General features: G+C 39.0%; 1 protein-coding gene across 3 annotated transcripts in view; it reads left to right on the top strand.

Moving 5' to 3' along the window:
* epha3 (eph receptor A3) overlaps positions 1–26028 on the top strand; it is a 135046-nt gene that overhangs the window by 71878 nt on the left and 37140 nt on the right. For 2 of the 3 annotated variants that reach the window (XM_067410714.1, XM_067410715.1), the window contains exons 6-8: positions 8521–8645; positions 22893–23055; positions 25705–25807. In XM_067410714.1, the coding sequence (XP_067266815.1) occupies positions 8521–8645; positions 22893–23055; positions 25705–25807 (391 nt within the window). Of the gene's footprint in view, positions 1–4008; positions 4292–8520; positions 8646–22892; positions 23056–25704; positions 25808–26028 lie in introns of those variants that run through there. The other variant, XM_067410716.1, reaches the window with a different exon arrangement.

The raw sequence follows: 26028 nt of genomic DNA, 5'->3' as shown, positions 1-26028 counted from the left end.
CACACCTGCCTGCAAGTTTCTAGTATGCCTAGTAAGACCTTCGTTGCGTCTGAAATCGCATACTGTCTGAATAGTTACTACATTTGATTTTTAACTTACTTCGCGACTGTTCAAAAAGTATGTTCTATATAGTATGAATATGGGTCGTATAAATGACATTTCGGATGTATTACATCCACCATATTGTTACTGTCATGTCATATCATAGAGGTTCAGAACAACATGAGAATAAATGTGTGAACTATCCGTTTAATTCTAACAGGTCTTCTAATGGGATATTAACACAATATTCCCATGAATTACACTTCATTCAAAGCCATGTCTTAAAAGAAAAATGTATTCAAAGATTTCCATTGATTGAGTGAAATGTTTCAATGGTCCCCCAAGAATGTATTCACATGACAATTCAATTTCCTCTCTGCGATGTGCAACAAAGCTCAAAATTCCATTTGGACGGAAGAAAAGAACCGTTTAATGCCTCCGCAAGCTTATTGCTCACCCCGCTATCACAGCTGTCTGTGAACATATCATTCTGCAGGTGCTGGCCTCTATTACGGCTGACTGAGGGTCACGACTCCTCAGGTTACTAAAGCGGAGGGATGCTGAACGGCAGGCCATCTGCCTCTCATTCCATGCAAGCTTCCTTTGTGAAGACTAGTGTTTCTGTTCTTTAGCCCTGTGGGGCTCAGGCCACTGTCAGTTCAGTGCTGTCTGTGGAGTGATAGGTACAGGTTCTGCCGGATGATTTAGAGTAGGCTTTGGTCCACAGCTTACAGGCTTTGGGGTCTGGTGTCATGAAATAGTAGGCAGAAGACTACTTGGACTACTAGAGGTTCAAAGGCTAGGGATTGATAGTTTTGCACCCTTTTACCAGAGGGAGCAGTTGACTTTGCCTGAGACCTCATAAAATCCTTACTGTCATTGTGAGAGGACTGCAATTTCACTCAGTAGATCTTTCATCTTCTGTCGTAGAGCAGATGCTGATTTATCTGCGAAGAAAGGCATCTTTTTTCAGAATGATACAGCACTACAGGGCTAAATGTACTGACCATCAATGCTACATTGTATTCCCTGAACATTCATGTTTTCTTCAATATTTTCAGTATTTGTTGGTCATTCCTGTTATGCAGTGCCTTTTAAAATTCTGTAACTTTTGAAAATTAATATAAGACTTTCAGACTTTAACTACAGTAAATCATTAAATCCTATTAAATGTTAATAATTAAAGAAAATGAGTAATGACTAACTAAAACTGTATACCTTTATTCAGCAATGATGCATTAAATTGATCAAATAAGACATTTATGATGTTACAAAATATAATGTAATCACAGGAATAAGTTACATTTTAAAATATATTGAAATAGAAAACAGTTATTTTAAATTGTAATGATATTTCACAATTATTACAGTTTTTCTTTATTTTTGATAAAATAAATGCAGCTTTGGTGAACATAAGAGACTTCTATCAAAACTTTGTTCAAAAGCTTTTGAATTATAGTGTGTATTGTTCATTTGGTATCACTTTACAATAAGGTTCATTTGTGAACATTAGTTACATACATACAAAGTTAAATACAACTTTTGATTTTAATAATTTATTAGTAAATTTTGAAATTAACATTAACAAAGATTAATAAATGCTGTAGAAGGGCAGTTCATTATTATTTCATGTTAACTAAAGTAGTTAATGGTAACAATTTAGTTTAGGGAACACATATAAACTACTAACTACGACTTCCCTTAATAAACTAATAGTTAGTAAGATAGTTGTTAAGTTTAGGTATTGGGTAGGATTAAGAATGTAGAATAAGATTATGCAGAATAAAGCGTTAATATGTGCTTATTAAGTACTAATAAATAGCCAGTATTCTAGTAATATGCATGACAATAACTGGCTAATAAGCAACTAGTTAAAAAACGTAAAACAAAGTGTTACCTAGTTAACTAATGTTAACTAATGAACTTTATTGTAAAGTGTTACCATTCATTTAGTCATTACTCATTTTCTGCCATGTTTGACATTATAGGGTTTCGGACAACACTGAATATATTTATTGTAAACTAAACCAACTTTGCAATTGTAAATAAATAAATAAATATAATAATAATAATAATAATAATAATAATAATAATTTATCAAAATTCTTCAAATTGTAATGTATATTTGAGCTTTTGTTTTCCCACACAAATAAGTTTAGTCCTGGAGGATGACAACATTAAGAAACTGGCTTTTGGAATGTTACAAAAAATTAAAAGGATAGAAAGTGATATTAAGGACACTGGAAAAATCACAAAAAAAAAAAAAAAAAAAAAAAACATTCCTTGAATTAAGAAACATTTCACTTAGAGAAGGGAAAAAATGAAGCAATAAAAACTGAAATAATTATTCATATATTACTAATATTAATACATTATAATGTACACGTTTAGTGCATAGCACCTGAAAAAAATCTGGGTTTGATATTTTTTCCAATATATAAAGACATACAGAAGATGAGGTCGTCAAAATGTATTGCAGTGTTGGAATGACCCTGACCATAAGCACCAGATTTTTTTTTTTTTTTTTTTGCTAGGTCACAGCTCCATTAAAGGTGTGTTTTTTTTCCTCAGACAAGGATTTCAGGTGACAGATTTGTAGCCCCTCAGAACGATGGGCAGTAAATATGGATTTCTCGCTTCTCTCTCCTAGTCCTTCAGTGCTGTCTCAGAGGAACATTTTAAAAACCTTAAATTGCATCCTTTTTATGTTTTTATTTTCGCATATTAAGGTCATTTGTTTTAGTTATTGTCGGTTGCTTTGCATATCCTTACTACTCTCTAACAATTTATTAATCCCATTAGACATACACACTCCCACTCACAATTCTCATTTGCTTTCAAATGACACAGTACAAAGAAGCATAGCTTGACGTAGGCGCTCTAGTTTAATGGTATTCATTTCCGAGCAAAGAGACTGCACTACGCCCTCACTTTCTGTCTTTTCAGTTCAGTTTTTTAGTTCGGGCTGTTTCAGAAACCAAACCCTGGAAGATCGTGACCTCTCTCCGTTCTTCTCTACTCTTGCTCTTAGACAAGTAATCCAGCTTCCTTTACTATCCTATAAAACACAGCCAGAACAAGGAGATGGATGTGTGAACAGCCAATCCAGTGAGTCTGGCCTGCAGAGAGCACATTTACGAGGGGCTCAGAGGGTTGTCAGCACAGCCCAATCCATCTAAACAGAGCCAGTGTGTGCTCCGCAGCCCAAGGGAGACAGAACACGTAAGCTGCCCTCCATGTCAGGATGGTGCTCTCTGCTTGGCTCTCAACCTCATCAGAGCTGTAAAACATTTGTGCTGAGACCTGACTGTTCTGCCTTTTTAACAGGCCGATTCACCCAAGTCAGGGCAGCAGAGATTTTCAGCAAAGACAAACAAAGCCAGAGGAACATGCAACAATGTTCATTTTGGACTTACTTACATAGTATTATGACGAGTAAATTGGAAGGAAAAAAATATACGAATATAAGCTATAACAGCTATAAATCAGTATTTTGCACTATTTTATTATAATTATTTTATTAATAATGATTAATTAAAGGTGCTCTAAGCGATCCTGGGTGGATTAACTTCCTGTTGACGTTCAAAGTGTTGTCAAACAAACAGAGGCTAGCTAGACCCTCCCTCCCTCCTTATTATGTTTTGTGGTCCAGGCTGCACCAGTTTGTTTTAATTGCCGTTTTCGGAGCTTGTGGTGACTACAGAGACCGCGTTTTTTTACAGTGTGTTCAGGGGACAGGCAGCTAGCGGATAGTGAGTTTCATTATAGTTTATAATGAAAGTATTAGAAGACATTGAAGTCACTATGGACATTACAAGGCAGTTTATTTTTCATTAGAATTGCTCATGTAACATCAGAGAGGGTCAGATTATCATTCCAACAATTTGATTTAAACAATAAAATGTTGCAGTTACTCATAATGTTACTGGTCAACAGCCAAAGCCAATTTTTACTTTTTTTTTACAGATGCTGATTTTGGACACTGATCTGCATTGAAGTGTTTAGCTGGATCATGGCATTACAGAAGGTTTTCCATGACTCATTCATGCATTCCTGAAATACGTTGTTGCGGTTGCTTCTATTTGGAAAGGAGGGTCTAGCTCCCTGGCACCCACATTAATGCCATGCCTCTGTCCCACATCTGCAGAGCCATGTGGAGGACATTTTGAGACCGTGTTCTGTAGCATGTCATGATCTCAACAGCACTTCACTAGGATTGTTTATAAATGCTTATGTCTCCACTGCAGCATACAGCATGCCACACCTGTAAATGTAGAGCTCTGAATGCAATCCTTTTCTGAGGTTGTGGGTTCAAGCAGAATGTAGCAGAACAGCAAGGTTCCTCCCTTCTGAAATTTTCGTAACTGAATATGCTTGCAGTATCCCACATACATAATCGTGTGGTTCTTTTTGCTGTTGCTTTCTTCTGGAAGGTTTGTGGGAACTGATGATTTCCTTTGGCTTTAAGTTAGAGGTGATCTGTTCACAAGGAGAAAGCCAAGACACATACACAGTTCCAAAACCGAGTGAACATCCTGTTGAAAGATCTGCCGCCGCACAATTAGCACTTCTCACTTGAAACACATAAGAGACTCAACTCACGATTATTTTAAATACAGTTTGGCATTAGCATGATGCTAAGCTAACAACTCAAAAATGAAAGATCATTAAAACAGTATTGGATAAAACAGTCAAATTATTTAAAGTATTTTATCAATACGTACCACTATTGAATAAATTATATTCAACATTTCTTTCACTTCGTCCGCCATTTTAGTTTTTTTTTGTTTTTTAGTTTTTTATTTTTTCAGTTAGCTTGTCGCAAATTGACGCTATTTCTGTGATTCACTCCTCTGTTAATGGTACATGTATTGTTAGACAGCAGAGTAATAATGTTGATGATGTTTTGAAGCTTTGCATGTCGAGGCTGTACGCCTATCTGGGATTGCCACCCCCATGCCTTCATGTATTATTCCTTACATTACTGCAATAATATAGTCCACTAAGTGACTGAATAAAAAACAGTGGGTGAATTCAGACACTGTGTGTGCCAGAAATGCTGTGATTCGGTGTGATGCTCACAGTGCATGGGTTTTCACTTGTGGCTGTCTGTTGAGGGCACAATGTTTGTATACTTGTTATTGAGGTGCATTGTGGGATTCTTAATGTCTACTATGGTTCCTGATACCACTACAAATGGCTGTCCCCTCTAATAGTGCACTATATAAAGGTATTGGGGGTGGTTTTATACCAGGGTTATTAACAATAACTACTGTAAAACTAAAACAATAAAATTTGTTTAATTTAGTTTAGCTTGAAGTACTAACAAGAATTAAGTAAACCAATAAATAAAATAATAAATAAAAATTTAACTAAAATTAAAGTGAAAACAGAAAATATATATATATATAAAAAAAAAAACTAATTCATAATATTAACAAGAACTATAACTGTATCAATGATACCAAAACAACACTGTTTCAGACACTGCTCGAGTGTGTACGATGGGCCCGACTTAGGCAGCTCTCTTAATTTAAGAAACCATAAAGTTATAGCTCTTTACTGTCCCTATCATTTGAAAGGTTTGTTGGAACCAAGGCTGTTCTTGTGATTTTAAGACAAAGTCATTCTGTTCACACTGTGAACCCTGAGAAAGATACACAGTGTCAAATGAGCCTGCTGTCCAGACATTATAAATCATAGCTTCCATAAACTGTGGCCACTAAAACTTCAATAATACCTCCTCTATCAGAGTGCCGTAAGGAAGAGTGTTGTGTATGGGGGCTGCAAACTGAAACAGACTGTGCCCATCTGGATTCATTAACAAAAAGAAATGGACGAGGAACCCCAAAAAAAAAAAAAAGTTCCAAGGGAAAAGAAGCATTTCAAGACTGTATAATCACAATCAAGGAAAGCTTGAACATTTGAAAGAACAACATGTTTTTTCCTGTGGTCTAATAAAATTAAAACACAGGCAAGTCAGATGCCTCCATGGCCTCATTGCTGCCTCACAATTACAGAGCTGTAAACTTGAAAAAGAACACGAGTGCCAGGCAGGAGGAGAGCTGGGCCAATCTCTGACTTGAATTACGATCACAGATTGAGACCATGTGAAGTGCCAGAGTGGAGGGAGACTTTTGAGCCGGATGGATGTAACACAATTATATATGTGCAAAACTATTTATTTAATAATTAAATAAAATACTAATTGGTGGGTTACATAAAGTAAAAAACTACAGTAGAAGGCTAATATGTCTCAAGGATGCCTTGAATAATTAGTCTGGTTCACTTGACCCTGTTTAGATATGTTTCTTAGGGGAGTTTACATGAGAAAACAACTAAAAGGACACACAATGGAAGAGTTTTGAGACACGTTTGTAGGCTACAAGTTAAAACTTCATATAGCCTCTTAAAAATGCAATGCTCATAGTGGGACCATCAAAAAAATGTGATACAGTGGACATTAATTAAAAGGGTTGAATTTAAAGGGTCATGAAACCCCCCTGTTTTACCCTGGTCGTTCACACCTCTGAGCTGCAAAAATTCTGTTAAAATGGGAAAATGACAACAAACTCCCAAGCACAAGAGAGAAATGTGAAAGAATATTTATTAGGGCTAATAATAGGCTACTTTGATTACGTTTATGAGCACTGCAGTCTCAAAATCAGTCTTTTGTCTATTAGAATAATCGTGTCGTCGTAGGCTACACCACTGTATCAGTGTCCAGTTTGCACATATAATTCATTTAAAGAAGACTTGATGAAATATGTGTGCATAACTACACCGTGTGGTTAATGTTTGGTGCAGGAGAATGTGTGAAATAAAAACTTTAAACACGGATACTTTATTCTGTATGAGCTATGTGCCACGTGGCTAGTGTTATTAAACTCATCAAAGCGCTCTGCACTGATCATATGCACGCTCCGCGTGTATATCATAATAACAATCGTATTTTTCATGTGTTCATATTCAAACTCCAGTTCTGACCGCATCGCGAGGAAAATACAAACAACACGTGCTGCTGTGCTGAAGGAAACAGCCTACGGCTCGCGTGTTGGAACGCAGCTAGAGCAGGCAGAGGTGAATGAGCCGCACTTTTGTGACATTTGAATTATCCACTGTAATGCGATCTCATGCAAACATATTTTCCATTTGTGCTGGTATATTACGGCAAAACAATCCACATGCACACAAACCTCTGCTCTGGTCGCATAGGAGGAAAACACATGTTGTAGCATTGAGGAAATGAACACCAGCGATATGTCTCTGAATGACAACAGAGGCGAGAGAAGTGATACTTCCTCATGCATAATACCGCAATTATAATCTTATGCATACTACAGCACAGTGATTGGATTAAATGAGCTTTATATCATGAATATATGTCGAGAATGGCTCGAAACAGGCTACGTCAGCATGTTCGACCATGCCCATACTTGGGCCGAAAGTACACGACGATGTCAGATTTTGTGACATTGCTCCGACTCAGCTTTTCAAACCGGAAGACAGAAAAATAACTATTTTTCACTCATGAATAACATTAATGAGTACCTTTAGTGTTTTCAATGATGTGCAGCTTATACATATCTCTTAACATCTCAAAAAAAGTGTTTTGGGGTTTCATGACCCTTCAAAGAATTTCGTTCCCTCCATTTGCTAAATCGTGCTTATGATTAACTATTTTGTTCCCTCGATTTACTAAATTGTGCTCCTTATTTACTGTTTCGTTCCCTCGATTTACTAAATCATGCTCCTGATTTACTATTTCGTTCCCTCGATTTACTAAATCATGCGCACAATTTACTATTTTGTTCCCAATGAAAAGATTTACTATTTCGTTTACTTGATGTGCTAAATTTTTTGATGTACTGTTTTGTTCCCTAATTGAAGGAACAAATTATAAATCATGCGCATGATTTATAAATCGAGGGAACAAATTAGTAAATTGTGCACACAATTTAGCGTACTATTTTTTGTCATGTACTATTTTTTTGTCATTTTTGTCATGTCATGTAAGTTTTTTTCTTATTTCTTTGATAATATTTTGATCACATATAAGCAGTCTTGGTGAGTAGACTTGGTGAGAGACTTATTTAAAAAAAAAAAAAAACCTCCCAAATTTGAATCACATGACATTTGGGGGTCCTTGGGAAAAAATAAATATAAAAAAAATCACTAAAAGAATGAGCCATGCCTCAAACTTTAAGGTATTCACTTGACACAACAGTGGCCACTGTTTGCAGGGACCAGCCGTTGCCCGATTACATCAGTTTGTCTTTCAGTCCTCCACCTTTCCCAACTTTGAAACCGACCCCCAGTGGAGAAGAAACTCAATTAGGTCAACAGGAACCAGTTCACAGGATACAAATTGTTGAATGAAAATGTCAGCTGAACTTCCTGTGACCTTAGGCTTTTTGTGATTGTGATACAGAGTGGAAACAGCTAATCTGTAATGTTTCTCTCCCTCTCTCTCCGCAGCTCCATCTGCAGTGACTGTCATCAGGAAGGACCGGACATCAAGAAACAGCATCTCACTGTCTTGGATGGAGCCAGAGAGACCCAATGGGATCATTTTGGACTACGAGGTCAAATACTATGAGAAGGTGGGGGCAGTTTAATTTTGACTCGCTGTGGGCACTCACTGCATTAACATTTTAATTTGAAGTCATCACTTTGTCCTTTTATTTGGCCTCGTTAGGAATCTTGGTCCAGAGTGCACATCCATATACCTGGGAGCATTTCAAGTCATTAGTTTATGTGGCTTAATTTGATTGTTCGAGGTGAAATAGAGTCTGTCTGCTCTGCTGAGAGATGTTTGCCTGAAATTAAATTTTTAACCAGGTACTAATGTTCTCTCTATTTTTCGTTTTTGCTAAGCAAAACCTATTTCCATTGGACAGACCCTTCAGCCATCTGAACAGAATCATCCAACTGTTCACTTTGATGTTCTTTACTATGAAACTCTATTAGAACTCTATAAACCAATGGCGAGGCCAGAAATTTTACAGTGAGTGGACCAGTGTGAATAGGGTGGACCTCTCAAATTATATCATTTTACAATACAAACAATTTGACAATTACGATTTTATTTTCAGCCAACAGTTTCATGAAAATAATAATCCATGCATTAAATAATATAACCAATGAACAGAATAAGAATAAATAAAGATAGATAATTATAGGTGGAGCTTGTGTAAGGCTGGGCGAGGCTTAGCCTTTCTCTTGGTCATGGACTTGAGACTAGCGTGGAATTTTCTCACTCAAACCACTGCCTGATGCTGCTCTTAATTGCTTTTAGAGGGAAAAACTGCATAACTGCTGGTCTAGAATGAGTTTTCTCTGTAATAATAGCATATTGGCGATATGGCAAGCGATCCTGTGCATATCTGTTTGCATGTTCTGGAGAGTGTCAAAGTTCCCTTTCGTGGGAACTATCGACGCTACGTCAGTGACGTGATGGGAACCCTCTGCATTTTTATGTTCGTGAAGCACTATTGTATCCAACCAATGAGAGAACGTGACGTCAGAGGCGGGCGACGTCGCGGACCGGAACCTATAAAGCATGCCCAGAAACAAAGAACGCTAGCTTCTGTTGTCTTCAGTAAGCGCTACTTGTATCTTGTCTGTCTTATTTACTGTTGTCTGTCTACCATCTCGCCAGAAAGTGATCTCTTTGTCTGAGGACAAGAGTTTCTAACAAGTGAAACAAGACACATAAAAGACATACATATATATATATATATATATATATATAAAATGACGGAGAAAAGCCAGCGTTTCACTAAGTGTGCACCTCCTTGCCCGCGATTCATCGTGGAGGGAGATACACACGAGATGTGTGTGAAATGCCTGGGAGTTGAGCACGCACAGGCAGCTCTTGAGGGGGCTGTCTGTGTGCACTGTGAGCGGCTCACTCTCAGGGCGCTGCGCTCACGCCGGGCGCTCTTTGAGGAGGGCGCCGCGGCGAGTGTTCCCCGCGGGTCTGGTCCTGCTGCTGCCGAGGCACAGCGAAGGCTGCACTCGTGGGGTTCACAAATGGATCTAGCAGAGGGGGGAGAGACGGGCTCTGCCTTATCGCTTCCCTTACCTGCTAGATCTAGCGTCTCTCCTTTGGTGGTGGAAGCACGCGCTGCGGTTTCTTCCCCGCAAAGGGAGGCACCGGCACTGAATATATCTTCCTCCAAGGAGGTTGATGTTGAAGGTGTCGAGGGTGGTGATGAGGGACCGTCATCCTCATCTCCAGCCCATGAGGAGCTTATGGAGGTAGTGACCCAGGCAGTAGAAAAACTGAAAATAAGCTGGCCCGCGGAGGAGAGCGTTCCAAAAATAAAAAGCAAGTTAGATGAACGCTTCCTCCCAGCTAGGTCACTACCCCAGCGTCGTGGACTGCCGTTCTTTCCCGACCTCCACACCGAGGTGTCGAGGTCGTGGAATAGACCCGTGCAGTACCGTGTCTTCAGCCCACAAACGACAATGTACAGTAATATCACGGGGCTGAAGCAACACGGGTATGGGGCGATGCCTCGGGTTGAGGAGACGCTTGCGAGCTATCTCTCGCTCGAGTCTGCATCGTCCCTGAAATCCCCGACGTTGCCCACCAAACCACTAAAACAAACATCGAGTCTGGTGGGCAAGGCTTATTCGACAGCGGGTCAGGCTGCGGCATGTCTGCACACAATGTCCATACTGCAGGCATACCAAGCTGATCTGCTGGGGGAGATTGAGGAGACTGGGGAAGCTACTTTTGAAATGATTCAACAGTTGAGAAAAGCCGCAGATTTAGCTCTCCGTGCCACCAAGGAGACGACCAAGTCAGTAGGCCGTTCTATGGCAGCCCTGGTGGCCACGGAGAGACATCTGTGGCTCAATCTCGCAGATATTAAGGATAAGGACAAACATATCCTTATGGATGCGCCGCTTTCCTCCGAGGGCCTGTTCGGTGATGCAGTTGCTACTGTCGTCGACGGGTTCGAGGAGGCGAAAAAACAGAAAGCCACGTTCCAAAGATTCCTTCCCCGGAAATCTCATCCCCCTGAGGCTGCTGGGCGGGAGCAGCCTCAGCCGATAGCCGGCTCCTCGGGATACAGGTCCCAGCAGAAAGCTAGTGTGGCCGCCCGTGCTCCCCCGCGGAAAGCTTGGGGACCGGTGCGCGCTGTACAGCAGAAGCCTTCTGGGGGTAGGGCGGATCTGAGGACCGGCATTCTTTCCCGGAAGGCTTCCCAAAAGAAATCCTGACGGTCATGGGTCAGGGTTTCTGAGGGCAGTCCCCTCCGAAGGGGTTCGACGATTAACATCTATTGTTCCCCATCGGTGCCCTCAGGGGGCTGTTCTGCCAACCCTGCCACCCAGTGTGCGACAGGGCGCAGCAGTCCCCGTCGATCCTTCGAGGAGGGTCGGCCAGCACATGATTCGCTTATCTGCCGGTGCGCCGTGCCAGATAAACGAGCCAAGTGCTCAAAAAACACCAGAGACCAGTCTCGAGAGGCTGGTTCCCTTAGTAGAATTTTTGGGGGAATGGAAACTTCTTCCGAATGTTTCAAAATGGGTGCTGCTCATGGTAGAACAGGGTTACAGAATTTAGTTCGGTTCTCGTCCGCCCAGGTTCAGTGGAGTGATTCACACAGTGGTAGCTCCAGAGCAGTCTCTGGTAATGGAACAAGAGGTTACGACGCTTTTGCAAAAAGGGGCTATAGAACGGGTTCCCTCTCCCAGCAAAATGTCGGGCTTTTACAGCCGCTACTTCATTGTTCCAAAGAAGGATGGGGGGGTTGCGTCCGATCATAGATCTTCGTATACTAAATCGATCTGTAAAGAAGTTGAAGTTCAAGATGCTTACACTCAAACAGATTATTCCACAGATCAGATCCGAGGACTGGTTTGTGGCGATAGATCTGAAGGACGCATATTTTCACATTTCCATCCATCCTTCTCACAGGAAGTTCCTCAGGTTTGCTTTCGGGGGCGAAGCATACCAATACAAGGTTCTTCCCTTCGGCCTATCACTATCACCCCGCACGTTCACGAAGTGCGTGGATGCAGCCTTGGCTCCGCTGAGACTCCAGGGCATCCGCGTGCTGAACTATATCGACGATTGGTTGATTTTAGCTCAAACAGAACGTCTGGCAGCTCAACATGTCGCACATGAAGAAGCTTGGGCTGAGGCTCAACGCCAAGAAAAGTGTGCTGGTTCCGAGTCAGGTTGCCAACTATCTTGGGGTAATCTGGGATTCCATCACGATGCGGGCGCAATTGACTCCCGCTCGTGTGACTTCCATTCTCGGGGCCGTGAATGGGGTGAAGTTAGGCCGGTCACTCACTGTAAAACAGTTTCAGAGACTGTTGGGTCTGATGGCAGCTGCGTCCATCGTTGTTACTTTTGGCCTTCTGCACATGAGACCCTTACAGTGGTGGCTCAGGACCAAGGGGTTTTCTCCGAGGGGAAATCCTTTTCGCATGATCAAAGTCACGCGGCGGTGCCTTGGTGCTCTGGTCATGTGGAAAAAGCCTTGGTTCCTGTCCCAGGGACCCGTGTTGGGAACTTCATGTCGTCGCGGAATGCTTATGGCAGATGCGTCCCTCACGGGCTGGGGAGCGATCATGAGTGGTCGCTCAGCTCAAGGTCACTGGGAGGTACACCAGCTCTCCTGGCACATAAATCGGCTGGAGATGCTGGCAGTGTTTCAGGCTCTGAAGCACTTCCTCCCCGACCTGAGGGGCCACCATGTGTTGGTTCAGACAGACAACACTACGGTGGTCTCCTACATAAATCACCAAGGGGGACTGCGGTCTCGGCCACTATGCAAACTGGTCAGTCACATCCTCCTGTGGACCCAGGGGAAATTACTCTCGCTAAAGGCGGCGTATATTCCGGGGTATTTGAATATGGGGGCGGACGCTCTGTCGAGGCATGGAATGGAAGCTTCACTCAGAGGTAGTGGAGCTCATATGGAAAACATTCGGTCGAGCGGAAGTCGATTCCTTTGCCACAGAGGAGTCAACTCAATGCCCTCTGTGGTACTCTCTGAGGCACCCAGCTCCTCTGGGGTTGGATGCCATGATACAGACGTGGCCGAGGCGACGTCTGTATGCTTTTCCCCCAGTCTCTCTGCTCCCGGGAGTTCTGGACAAAGTCCGTCAGGAAGGGGTAGACCTGATATTGGTGGCTCCTTTCTGGCCAACAAGAATATGGTTTGCGGACCTAGTATCACTTCTTCACGGCTCTCCTCTGGAGCTTCCAGTCAGACAGGATCTCCTGTCCCAAGTGGGCGGCATGATTTTACATCCCCGTCCAGAAATGTGGAAACTGTGGGCCTGGCCCCTGAGGGGGCAAGGCTCATAGAATCTGGTCTCCCAACCGAGGTTGTGGAGACCATCCTTCAGTCCAGAGCTCCATCTACAAGGAAGCTTTATATGTATAAGTGGAAGGTTTTCGCTACATGGTGTAGCCATCATAGGGTGGACCCGGTCCACTCATCTGTCAGCTATGTGCTTCAATTCCTCCAAGAAAAGCTTTCAGAAGGCTTAACTCACTCCACATTAAAAGTGTATGTGGCTGCTATTTCAGCCTATCATGTTCCTATGGGTGGTGTCTCGGTAGGTCGAGACCCCTTAGTTGTTCGCTTCCTTCGTGGCGCACTGAGGCTGAGGCCTTCAGTACGCCCAAAATCTCTGACCTGGGACTTAGCCATTGTGTTACAAGGGTTGGCTGAGGCGCCCTTTGAACCTTTGGAAGATGTGTCAGATAAAATGCTCACATTGAAGACTGTGTTTTTACTGGCCATCTCATCCTTGAAAAGGATAGGTGACCTTCAAGCTCTTTCGGTTTCACCAACATGTTTAGAGTTTGCACCAGGCATGGTTAAGGCCTTTCTACATACAAGGCCTGGTTACATTCCTAAGGTCCCCACTAGGGTCCCAGGTCCTATCGTTTTGGAGGCTTTTTATCCCCCTCCGTTTACTAATCTGGATCAGGAAAAACTTAATCTGCTGTGTCCTGTGAGGGCATTGGACACTTATGTTCACAGAGCTGCCCTGTGGAGAAAATCAGACCAACTATTTGTATGTTATGGGTCCCTGAGTCGAGGGGGCCCAGCGTCTAAGCAGAGGATGAGTAAATGGGTGGTTGAGGCCATCTCATTGTCGTATAAAGCCCTGGGGCGTCCATGCCCCTTGGATGTTAGGGCACACTCAACTAGAGGTATGGCTGCTTCAAGAGCTCACATGTCAGGAGTTTCCTTGGCGGATATTTGTGGCGCTGCTGGATGGTCATCCCAGCACACCTTCATCAGATTTTATAATCTTAATGTGAGTAGTACTCCGGGTGCTTTGGTGTTACAAGATAGCAACCAGGCACTCGGAGGCACGGCGTAGTGGGGACAGCGTTCCCATCACGTCACTGACGTAGCGTCGATAGTTCCCACGAAAGGGAACGTCTTGGGTTACGAGTGTAACCCTTGTTCCCTGAGTAAGGGAACGAGACGCTACGTCACGTTGCCGTACCTCCAGCATGCCTGGAGCGCTTACTTCAGACATATCACAGAAGCTAGCGTTCTTTGTTGCTGGGCATGCTTTATAGGTTCCGGTCCGCGACGTCGCCCGCCTCTGACGTCACGTTCTCTCATTGGTTGGATACAATAGTGCTTCACGAACACAAAAATGCAGAGGATTCCCATCACGTCACTGACGTAGCGTCTCGTTCCCTTACTCAGGGAACAAGGGTTACACTCGTAACCCAAGACGTTTTCTATTTACCACATATTTTTATAGTGTTGAGCAATGTAGCCAATCACAGACATGTCTGTTGATTTCTTGTACACAGTGGCCAATCAGTGGTGTTTGAGTTACAATCCACTCATCTCTCAAAACGCCGGATTCATTGTGCAGTGCAGACAGCTCTGCACTCATTATAGCAGAACTTGGTGAGATGAATGACTTTTTTAGTGGTTTTAGTGGTTAAATGAAGTTTTTAGTGATTAAAAAGGGGCTGCTCTTTGCGCACTTTCTAGGCAATATATAATCAATTCCGAATTTAAATAAAACTTTTGTTTTTTTCATATATATTGTGTCTCATTTGATTGGGTGGACTAGCTGTCAATCTGAGTGGGTCAGTGCTACCCTGGCCCTTATGTAGCCTCGCCACTGCTATATAATAACACTTAATAATGTAATAAACTGTTATTTATTCTGTATAAATATATCATAATATAACATTTAAAAAAAAAACTATATAAAGCGTAGTTAATTTCTATATTAGACTTTTTTTATACCCTCTTCGTTTTATACCATAAGTAATCTGATTTCATGATATCAATAATAGTTTTATTAACATTATACAATAATAATAACAGCAACAACTCATCAAATTATAATTAAAATTATTATTATTATTATTATTATTATTATGGTTGTTGTTAATAATATTAATATTATTAAATATAAAAAAATTAATCAAAATAATACTACGACTTGAATCATGCAGTCCACAATTTGATTGTTAACTTTAGACAGTAGACAAATTGCGTGTCTGTCTAAATATATAAACTGTCTAAATATATATCTATGGATGGATGGATGGAAAAATGTGCAAAGAGCAAGACAGAAAATAATAATTAATTATATAATTATAATAATAATGCATGGCCTCCGTGGGCTTACAGTTAATCGGCATTGTGTATTTATGCACACAATTTCTCATAGCTCCAGTTCCAAATTCAAAATAAGAACATGCAGATGTACTCCAGTTTAATTTGTGACTATTCTTTTTTTTTTCTTTTTTTTTTTTTTCTCTATCCTTTCTGAGTCTGTCTTCTGCACAGATTTCTTTCAGTCTGTGTAGGAAGTGCACAGGCAGTTTAGAGGAAACATTGCTTAGTAGTCACTGACCAGGTCAGTTCATTTTAAGCCTTCTTAACAATCTGTGAAAGTGCCAGATGATCTCGGCTTTGGTCTTGTAACACTGGAGGCACTGATCTAAACACCACCTGCCCATTAAAGCCCTTGTGGGCTGCAAGCCCATGCTTGCCCATCTAAAAAAAAAAAAAGCCTTAACACAATCTCTCCTCTCCTGTCACAACCCACTCCGGTCGGGCCTTCCGCTGGTTTCCTACAGATGCCATATGATTAATGAGCCGTAGTCTTGATTGAGGGTCAGTATTGTTGTGCCACATCAGCACTGCTCTTTTAGGGTCAGTTTTCAGAGGGCTCTTTCATGCTGTCAGATCTTGTGATGTCTTCTGCTCCTAGGTGAAGTGGGTAACGTCTCCCTCACTCTAAAGAAAGCGCGACTCTGGGTTTGGAACTTAACTGGGCCCTGACATTGTGGGAGACTCCTCTCCCGAACTGGCAGGGGATCTAAGGGTGTGAAAGAAAGCCCTAGAACAGTCTCCAATGGCAACCATCCAGAATTCTTCCCGCAGCAAAAACATTCCGTAGCTTTGTGGGTAAATGGTTTGACTGTATGACCACACAGAGACGCACATAGTGAAATTGTAGACAGGATTTGGTTGTCTCCAAGACATGGTTCATCTTCATCATGACAAAAAGGTCTTAAAAGTTCAAAATTGAAAGCTCATGCCAATATTGTAGACAAGCAGCTCATTTCAGTCTGTGCTTTCCATTCTCCAAATACTAGGGCTGAGTGATGTAGCAAAAAGAAAAATGATATCTAGATATTTATCAGCCTTCTGACTTTTGAGATTTGTGTGTTTACTTTGAGGTGGCTGATTTCAAATGAATTTCAATATGTATATATATATATATATATATATATATATATATATATATATATATATATATATATATATATATATATATATATATATATATATATATATATATATTATATATACACATATACACAGTTAATCTTTAAAAAGATTTATGTTTAAGATTTTTATGTTTGTTTATTGAATAGATTCATTAAAACAAACAGTTTAAAATGATTCATGCAAACACATGCTTTTTATGAAACTCAATGGCCCTAAAAATTACATAATATGCACAGTGTTGCTTAATTTCATATGGCAGCAAAATCATTTCTGAATACCCCAAATACAGTTTGGGGTCGGTAAGATTTTTAAAAATGTTTTTAAAAGTATCTTATGCTCACCAAGGCTGCATATATTTTATTTAAAAAAATACAGTAAAACAGTAATATTGTAAAATATTATTACAAGTATTATCACAAGTATTTTCTTTTTCAGTATATTAAAAAATTTAATTTATTTTTGTGATGCAAAGCTGATTTTTCAGCAGCTATTACTTCAGTCTTCATTGTTACATGATCAGAAATTATTCTAATATGCTGAAACATATCTTCTAATTATTCATATTTTGAAAACAGTTGTGCTGCTTAATATTTTTAGTGGAAACCATGATTTTTTTTTTTTTTCCAGGATTATTATTATGAATAGAACTTTCAAATGAACAGCATGAATGTGAAATCAAATTCTTTTTGTTACAACATAAAAAAGTCTTTACTGTCACTTTTGATCAATTTAATGTGTCCTTTCTGAATAAAAGTATTTTTTATTTATTTTTTTTAATCATACTGACTTTTGAATGGCACTTTATTCTAAATTTTATTTTAAGCATTATCTGTTAAGTAATTTTGACAGGGCTCTCGGAGTTAACGGGGGATTTATTTCCAAACAGGGTTTATTACGGCCTCAGATTTACCGTATGAAGATTAACACTGAACAAAAAACAACTGTTATGTAACCTAAGCTTCTGCAGAATGAGCTAATAAGTTAGCCATAGAAACAGCTTGAACTACTTGAAGAAAGTTGGGCCTGCATGTTTCATCTGAATTTTTTGAACGGGCAAACTTTATAAGTTGACCTTTTGGGGAGTTACAAACTCAGAATGCGTTCAACATTTACAATAAATCCAAATATGCTGATATTGCTTTTCCATCTGCTGGCAAAAAATGAGTATGGTTAGATTCGTTGTACTCTGTGCTTCCTACAGAGGACCTTTGTGATGTGCCTTTCAGTGAGATCAGTGAGGCCCAAATCTCTGCTTGTGGAAATGCTTTCGCTTGGCCCTAAGCTCCTTATTTGCAAGCAAAAGACAGCTCATCATGGGCCATTTTCTGGCACAGGTACACTCGGGGGCTCCTGAAATCCTCCTTGACCCTGGGTGGCACAGTGTTCCCCGTTCACAATAAAATCTAGTCCTTCTCTCCATTGATTCCTGTTAATTACACAGCCTTGTGAGGCATTGCTTCATCAGGCATAGCTGGAGTCGCCCAAATCCTACACAACTGCTGCTGCCATGTGGAAAAGCCAGGGACACCCTCGGTAAGGCCCTTGGTGCCCCTTGATCTAGGCTGGCAGACGATAACAAGCCACCTTTACTCTCACAAAACACACATTGAGAAGGAAAGGGGGCCCCAAATCTTCTTACCGGATTCACTGACACACTGGCCGCAGACTTGAACATATAAACCTCATAAAAGAGAGCTAGAATCGCTAAGTGACTTTTCAAAGGAAATGTGGCATCAACGGGCAGAGTTCAAAAACACCATGATGTTTACACTGCATAATGTTGTATAGCGCAAAATCAAACAAACTGCACTTAATGGATTCTCAAAAAGGCATCGGGATGCGTGGTTACCGGAGTGATGCAGCTCCTGTGAGAAAGCGTCATCCAATCCGGAGGTCCAAAAGGTCCATGTTGCTTCACTTAAAATAAATCTCTTTTTGATTATATGCCAGAGGGGAAAAACTCTGCTCTTTGTGTGTATATATCAAATTAACAATGCTATGAAGGGGGAAAGAGCCTTACAGTTCAAGCATCTCTAAATACTTGAGCGCTCTGGCTCATGTTTCCCTGACGTTACAGCATCCCGATCGTTCTTGTCTTTTTGGCAACACTCTGAAAGCGGTGTTTTTAATGTTCTTCATGCAAGTGAAATGGTTCGCATTTTTGATTATTTTGTCCGTTTATCGTATTGATCTCGCAGTGTATTTGAGAATGTTTATTTCTCCTCAAACTGAAATGGAGGGAATGCTTTGGAAAATCCATTTCATATTTACAGAATTTCATCTTTAGCGGAGAGGAAGGCTGTAAGCCCAGATTGCAATATTTAGACTGTCAAAGTAGAACATGACAAGCATATTAAATTCCACCAATAGCGCACTTGTCGAAAAGTAACAATTGCACGCCTTGTCAAACCCTAGAGCTGGGAGGTGGCTGATGCGGACCTAGGACATATGGTAAGAATATATTTTTTGCAGCGAAAATTTAGACACACCTGTGTATGATTTCCATCTGATCACATGATGTCGTGAGCAGTGAACGGTGACAACCTGTGAAAAGATTTATGACTCAAACAGAGACGGATACAATACGACGCAAGGTATTGGTTTCGTCTTCCATGGCAGAGTGAATTTATATTCGAGGCCTCCTCAAATCATAAAACCTGATGCGCTCCATTTGTGGCTTTGCATTCAGAGTCCAAAGATTTGAAATGGTTTCTGTGCTGCGTTCGGGAAAGAAGTAGAAATGATTGTCTTCAGATCCAGATCAAATGTGATGTTTGCATTAGTCACTGGGTTTCCACTAGAGTCCCGCTACATCATATGGATGCTTCTTTCCATCATGGGTTGTGTCAGTAGACGTCCTACCACATTTATAAAACTGCTAGATATACAGATGAAATCACTTTTTACAAACAAATGTTCACTGGTGACACTTACAGGCTCTTTGGGCACCCCAGGAAAGAGCTTTTTTGGATTAGTTCTTCATTCAAAAAGTGCTGTATAATACCCCGTTTCTAAAATATTGCTGGAGATTTAGGCTTCTGTGGCTTATTATAGAATGTCCTATCTTAATTCTTGACTTAAGATTTAAAAAAGGTCTATTTCCTTCCTGAAATTGCAGTGGTTGCTAAAAAATATATAGGATTCTGAGTTCTAATAATATCAACATTATCACATTGCAAAACTTCCAAAGCTCATCCGCAATGACAGATGTAAGGCCAAGTACAAGACCATCTATGATCTAACGCCGTCATCGCAGAACATGTGAATAAAAACCATGCAATGCTGATAAAATATGGTTTTTCATTTGTTTTGAATGTTCTAAGTAACATGTTCAAACTAAACCAGCGGTCTGGTTTTGATTGTATAAGTCTGGTCAACGTCAAATATTATTACTTATGTGGTGAAATGTGTATTTAAGCAGTAAAGACGCATATTGCGTGTGCATATTTGTTGATTTTATTTCATGCTTATCACATTTCTTAGGCTTTAGAAATGTTAAATAAATTTGAGGTACATTTAGCCAAATTATTTGAGTGACTTGGTCTTTTTTTTTTTTTTTTTTTTTTTTTTTTTTTTTAATTAATACTATATTACTACTATGTAATAATTGATATATAATTTTATAATTTTATTTTATAATTCTACAATCATATATATGCCAACAATCTATTAACATTAATCATAATTTCTCAAAATTAAAACACTTTCTTTCTATAGTTCGGGGTCTCATGTTCACCCAGGCTGCATTTATTTGATCAAAAAACATTGCAATATTGTGAGATATTATTATTTTCTGTTGTGATATATTTTAATTAAAATATAATTTTAAATTTAATATTTATTATTTTCAGTGTCACATGATCCTTCAGAAATCATTCTGATATGCTGATTTGCTCCTCCAGAAACATTTCTTATTATTATCAATGTTCAGAATGGTTGTGCGCTTTTTTTTTTTTTTTTTTTTTTATAATAATGTAAAAGTCTTTTAATGTCACTTTTTATCACTTGGTAGTATCATCATCCATTTTACATCTGTTTGAGCACTTTAAAAGCCTTGTTTCTTGTCTATTTGCTATCACATTGTTATAAATGTGGCTGCACTTTTATTGCTGTTTTATTTGTTTCTGATTAGTGGATAAGCAGAGGATATTCAAAGAAATCCAGCGTATGTAACTGTACACTACATCTCTGATATAGTGACATTTGACAATTATGGTCCATACCATAGCGCATCAAGAATCCTATTAGCACATGTAGTCTAGACATGAAACCCAATAGAGCTTAATCTGTTACGTGTTTGCCAACCCTCGAAAAGATGCTTTCAAATCTCATTTGCCATTAATTAGTTCAGCATGGGGAAATTCAATATCTACAGTGTGGACAAGTGAGCTATTCTTAGAGGTCAACGATGGAGAAAAATGCAAATGAACTTTTGAAGTTTTGCCATAACACTAGTTATGACTGAAGACTGATAGGTTGGATGGATGAATGTGCTGGATAATACCGGCAAATGAGTGATCCCTCTGTTTGTGGGATGTTTTCCCTCTTTTCTGGACTCCTACAATAAACAACTGAAACCTCCACTTTTTCTCATTCAACTCTTGCCTCTTTTTCCAGTCAGAGAAACATCTGGAAACAATGGTTTGAAAGCAAAGACGCCCCATAAATCAGTTAGGGTTTTTTTTTTTTTTTTTTTTTTCTTGTAGAGAGGATCAACGTACCACAGAAATCTTTAGGAAAGCCATAAAAATGTGAAATGAAGGTGACAGTATATTAAGATGAGCTGGCACTGTCCCAAGTAGCTCCTGATGAGCAGGCATTTTCCCGTCCGGCCGGGATGTCCCTTTCCTGTCCGCTTGACTGGTCAGATCTCAGACAGACGGATATCTTTGTATGTCTCTAATGAGATATGATTTACTTCAAATGCTCACTAGTCATGTTTAAGACAAGGCTCTGCGTAAGTGGCCTGGGGTTGCTCTGAAATCCCTTTAAGGCAAGTCAATCCATATTAGTAACCGTCCCAGGCAGCTATTTTCAGTGTAGATGCTAAACATGCATCTACTTTAATAGGAAATTATTTTTTAAAAATGTTTGATTCTTAAGCTTCAATAAAATTGAAAATACGCCCACTTAATCAATTCAGATCATGTTGGATAAAATTCCCGGCCTACATTGTCTTATTAAATATCCTGTTACTCAGAAATACACTACTGTTCAAAAGTTTGGGGTCAGTAAGATTTTTTTTTCTTTTTTTTTTTTTTAATAATACTTTTATTCTGCTAGGGTGGACTAAATTTATCTAAAGACATTGATGAAGTCACAAACATTTCTAATTAAAATGAATGCTGTTATTTTGAACTTTTTATTCATGAAAGAATCCTAAAATGTATCTTGGCTTTCACAAAAATATTAAGCAGCAAAACATTAAAAATAATAGGCAATGTTTCTCAAGTACTAAATCAGCATATTAGAATGATTTCTGATGGATCACATGACTGACTGGAGTACTGATGCTGAAAATTCAGCTTTGGCATCACAGAAAGATATTACATTTTAAAATATATTGAAATAGAAAACTGAAAACTTTTTTTTTTTTTTTTTACTGTACATACTGTATGTGTACATAACCAAAAAAATTGGTTATGATCTCTTAAAAAAAATACTCAGAAACTGCTAGTAAACAGAAAGCAGCAACACATTGAATTTTTGAGTAGAACGACAAATAATATTTTCTTGCAAAATATACTCAATCTTTGTTTCATTTACAACTTCAAAAAGTTTTTTACAATGTATTTTGGATCAAATAAATTTAGCCTTGGTGAGCATGTGACTTATCAAAAACATTAAAAACCCTTACCAACCCCAAACGTCTGAACAGTAGTGTATATGAGATTTTGAAGTAAAATATGTTGTGATATTATACTGTACATTATAATAACCAAAAATATCATAAAAGATGTATTTGAGTCACCATTAATCGGATTCATTAATCTAGCATTGTTAATGCAGGCAAAAGATGCTCAGTTGTTCATGCTGAAACTAATTTATCTCCTTTCTGTTCTCCTCTTGGTTTATTTCCTACAGCAGGAACAAGAAACCAGCTACACCATCCTGAGGTCGAAGGGCACAAATGTTACACTGAATGGACTAAAACCTGACACTACCTACCTGCTGCAGATCAGAGCACGCACCGCTGCCGGTTACGGCGGTAGCAGTCGCAAGTTTGAGTTTGAGACCAGTCCAGACTGTAAGCATTTACTTACTTCCTGTCATACTGTTCTCTATTTACAGTCGCACTCCCCTAGTCACCACGCTGGATTCAATATATTCACAGCCATGCAGAACATATATAGACAATATAGTCGCAATTCTCTTGATTTCTCATCTCCTACACTGTCTAGCAAGTCATTCACACAGTAAACCACATGGTTAAAAGGATACATGCTGCATCTTTTGTCCCGTGATGGCTGGCAGCTGTTGTCTGCAACACTATTAAGCACTTGTAAACCCTATATTGTGGAGCATCATTGCTGAAGGCCTTTTTATCTAATGAAACATTTATAGGAAATCAATGCACACTCATGTAATGAAATGATACTGTGAGTGGCTCTCCACAGGTTTCTGGGCATGATCAGAGATCTATAGGCACCTCTACACTTATAGCTGGTGTGAAATATACACCAAAGCACAAATGAGATCATAATTTATGCAGAAAAGGTCTGAATATGGAATTATGTTTCTCAGTCACCAGCTATTCCATAATAAAAAAAAATGTTTTAATGTGTACGAAGTGTGCATATATTGTGTAAAATAATCATCTATTGGAAATGAGTAGCATCATAATGATTGGCAGAAGTTTATTGCTCAACATTGATTTATTAATTATTCTGATGTCTTGATTATTAAGTACTTGGTCAAAAAGCTACAGATCTAAAAATATAAATGATTTTGGATTAATCTGTTCAGTATATATCCAGAATTATTGATTTACGTCGGCATGGAACCTCCTGCTGCTTCCATTTTCTCACAAAATGAGTCTTCTTTGTCATCACTCAATATGTGTCAACATCATCCGATACAAAGAAAACCCTGTGCTGTCATGTCACATATTTATGATAAATATTTAAAATCTTGCATTCAACTTTGATTAAGAATGGATTGAGGATACAGGATTGTTCCAAACTTGCTGTCATCTCCTAAAGGAAAACAGACAGTGTTTATGAAGCTAACAAAATAACTGTACAGTATTTTTCACATTACACATTTTCCACATTTTTCTGGTGTTTTAGCTACAAATGGGAACTACTTAAAATGTGGAAAATTACCTAAAAAGTCTAAAAAAAAAAATTTTTTATTTTGTTGTGTTAACATGTTGTGAACGAAAATATGCACACAATTACTTAAAATTTAAATTCACTGTGACCCTGTTAAACTCATGAAAGCTGAAACTGTCCTAGCTTAAAAAAGAGTAAATATTACAAATATAATACACTTTAAAAGAATATACTAGTGTGAACTGAATGTAATGGTTTCGGACACTTAATTCCATGTTAGCTGCAATTAATTGAAAAAGTAAAATAGTTTAAATTTTAAATGCAATTAGCTGAACTTTATAGTGCTTTTCTTACCCACTTAAGTACATCGTTATGTACTTTATGCAATTTCAGAATTACTTTTATTTTCATTGAAATATGGTTAAAGTGGTGCACTGCTGAAAATACTGACAAGCATTTATGTATATCTGGTGTTTCAATGATGGTGCAATTTAGTACATTTACAAAATATTAACTTTAAATGTAATATTGAATAACACACTACACTTAAAATTATACGTTCCATGTTCTTTAGTTGTTACGTGTGGTTGTAGGGACAAGCACAACGACGATGAAGATGACGAATATAACAATACTTTAATTCCAAACAGAGAGAGACAGCATACACACGTGTTGATACAAACGAGAACAGACGAAGAATGAGGGCAAACACAGGATATAAATACAAGAGACTAACAAAGGAACTAAACGAGGTGATGGGATAATTAACAAGACACAGGTGGATCAAATGAACTAATAAGACAGACTGGGGAAAAACTAGGTCACAGGACACCGTACATGTAACATTAGTATGTTAGTCAACGCATAAAACATGAAAAAAAAGTTTTATTAAAATAGGATTTTAAAGACAACTTCAAAATAAAACTTTTAATTTGACATTATTGCAAAATTCATTTTTAAAAAGTGTATGTAATTGTTACAAATTGTTACAAAAAAACATGAAAGTGTAGTCTTTTACACTTAAGTGGCCTTTCATATTAATATTGTATTATCTGCATGTACATATTTTTTAAATATATTTTTAAGATTTGAAGTACCCTTCAAGTGCACATTCGACACAATAAAGCTCTTTTTTCTATATATTTTCTATACATTCTATACAATTAAGACTTTTTTCAGTCTGTATGAAGTATTGAGTTATGATCTGTGGACAGGGGGTTTTAGGGTTAGTGGCAGATAATGCCATTATTTTGATGATGCCATGAAAAAATGCTGGGTTAAAAACAACCCAAGTTGGGTTTGAAATTAAAAATCAGACACATAATAATCAAAAGGTGAACATTTATTAATAAACAATTTAATAAATGTTTATTGTTTAATTGTTATATTTAATGTTCATAAATGTTAATTTTCAACATATTTTGGGTTTTTAACCCAGCATTTTTTAGAGTGAATAAAGAAGAACAATCAAATGAAATGATACATTTGTGTTAATTGACCTTGAGCAGCAAAGAAAGCCCTTGAAAAGCTACATAATCTGTCCACTGTGAACATAATAATCCCCCTTTCTCTCTCTCTCTCTCTCTCTCTCTCTCTCTCTCTCTCTCTCTCTCTCTACCCAGCCTTTTCCATCTCCAGTGAGAACAGTCAGGTAGTGCTGATCGCTATCTCCTCCGCTGTGGCCATCATCCTCCTCACTGTGGTGCTCTACATTGTGATTAGCAGGTCTGTCTGTCACTCAAACCACAGTCACACAGGGGTTTAAGTGTGCCCATCTTGAAGCTGTCACTTTGCTGTCTGAAGTCTCTCCCCAGGACCCTTGATCTCCCACCCTTCAGATATGAAGTATGAAAATGTGTGACCCTTCATGACTGCTGCCTATATATAGTTGTAGACGATTCACTTGGCAGAAGCTTTGTTATTTTTCCTGCCCCTGCTTTGCCGAA

This window comes from Chanodichthys erythropterus, chromosome 14 (genome assembly GCF_024489055.1).
Source record: "Chanodichthys erythropterus isolate Z2021 chromosome 14, ASM2448905v1, whole genome shotgun sequence".
NCBI lineage: Eukaryota > Metazoa > Chordata > Actinopteri > Cypriniformes > Xenocyprididae > Chanodichthys > Chanodichthys erythropterus.
This window is presented reverse-complemented; position numbering and strand designations above follow the sequence as displayed.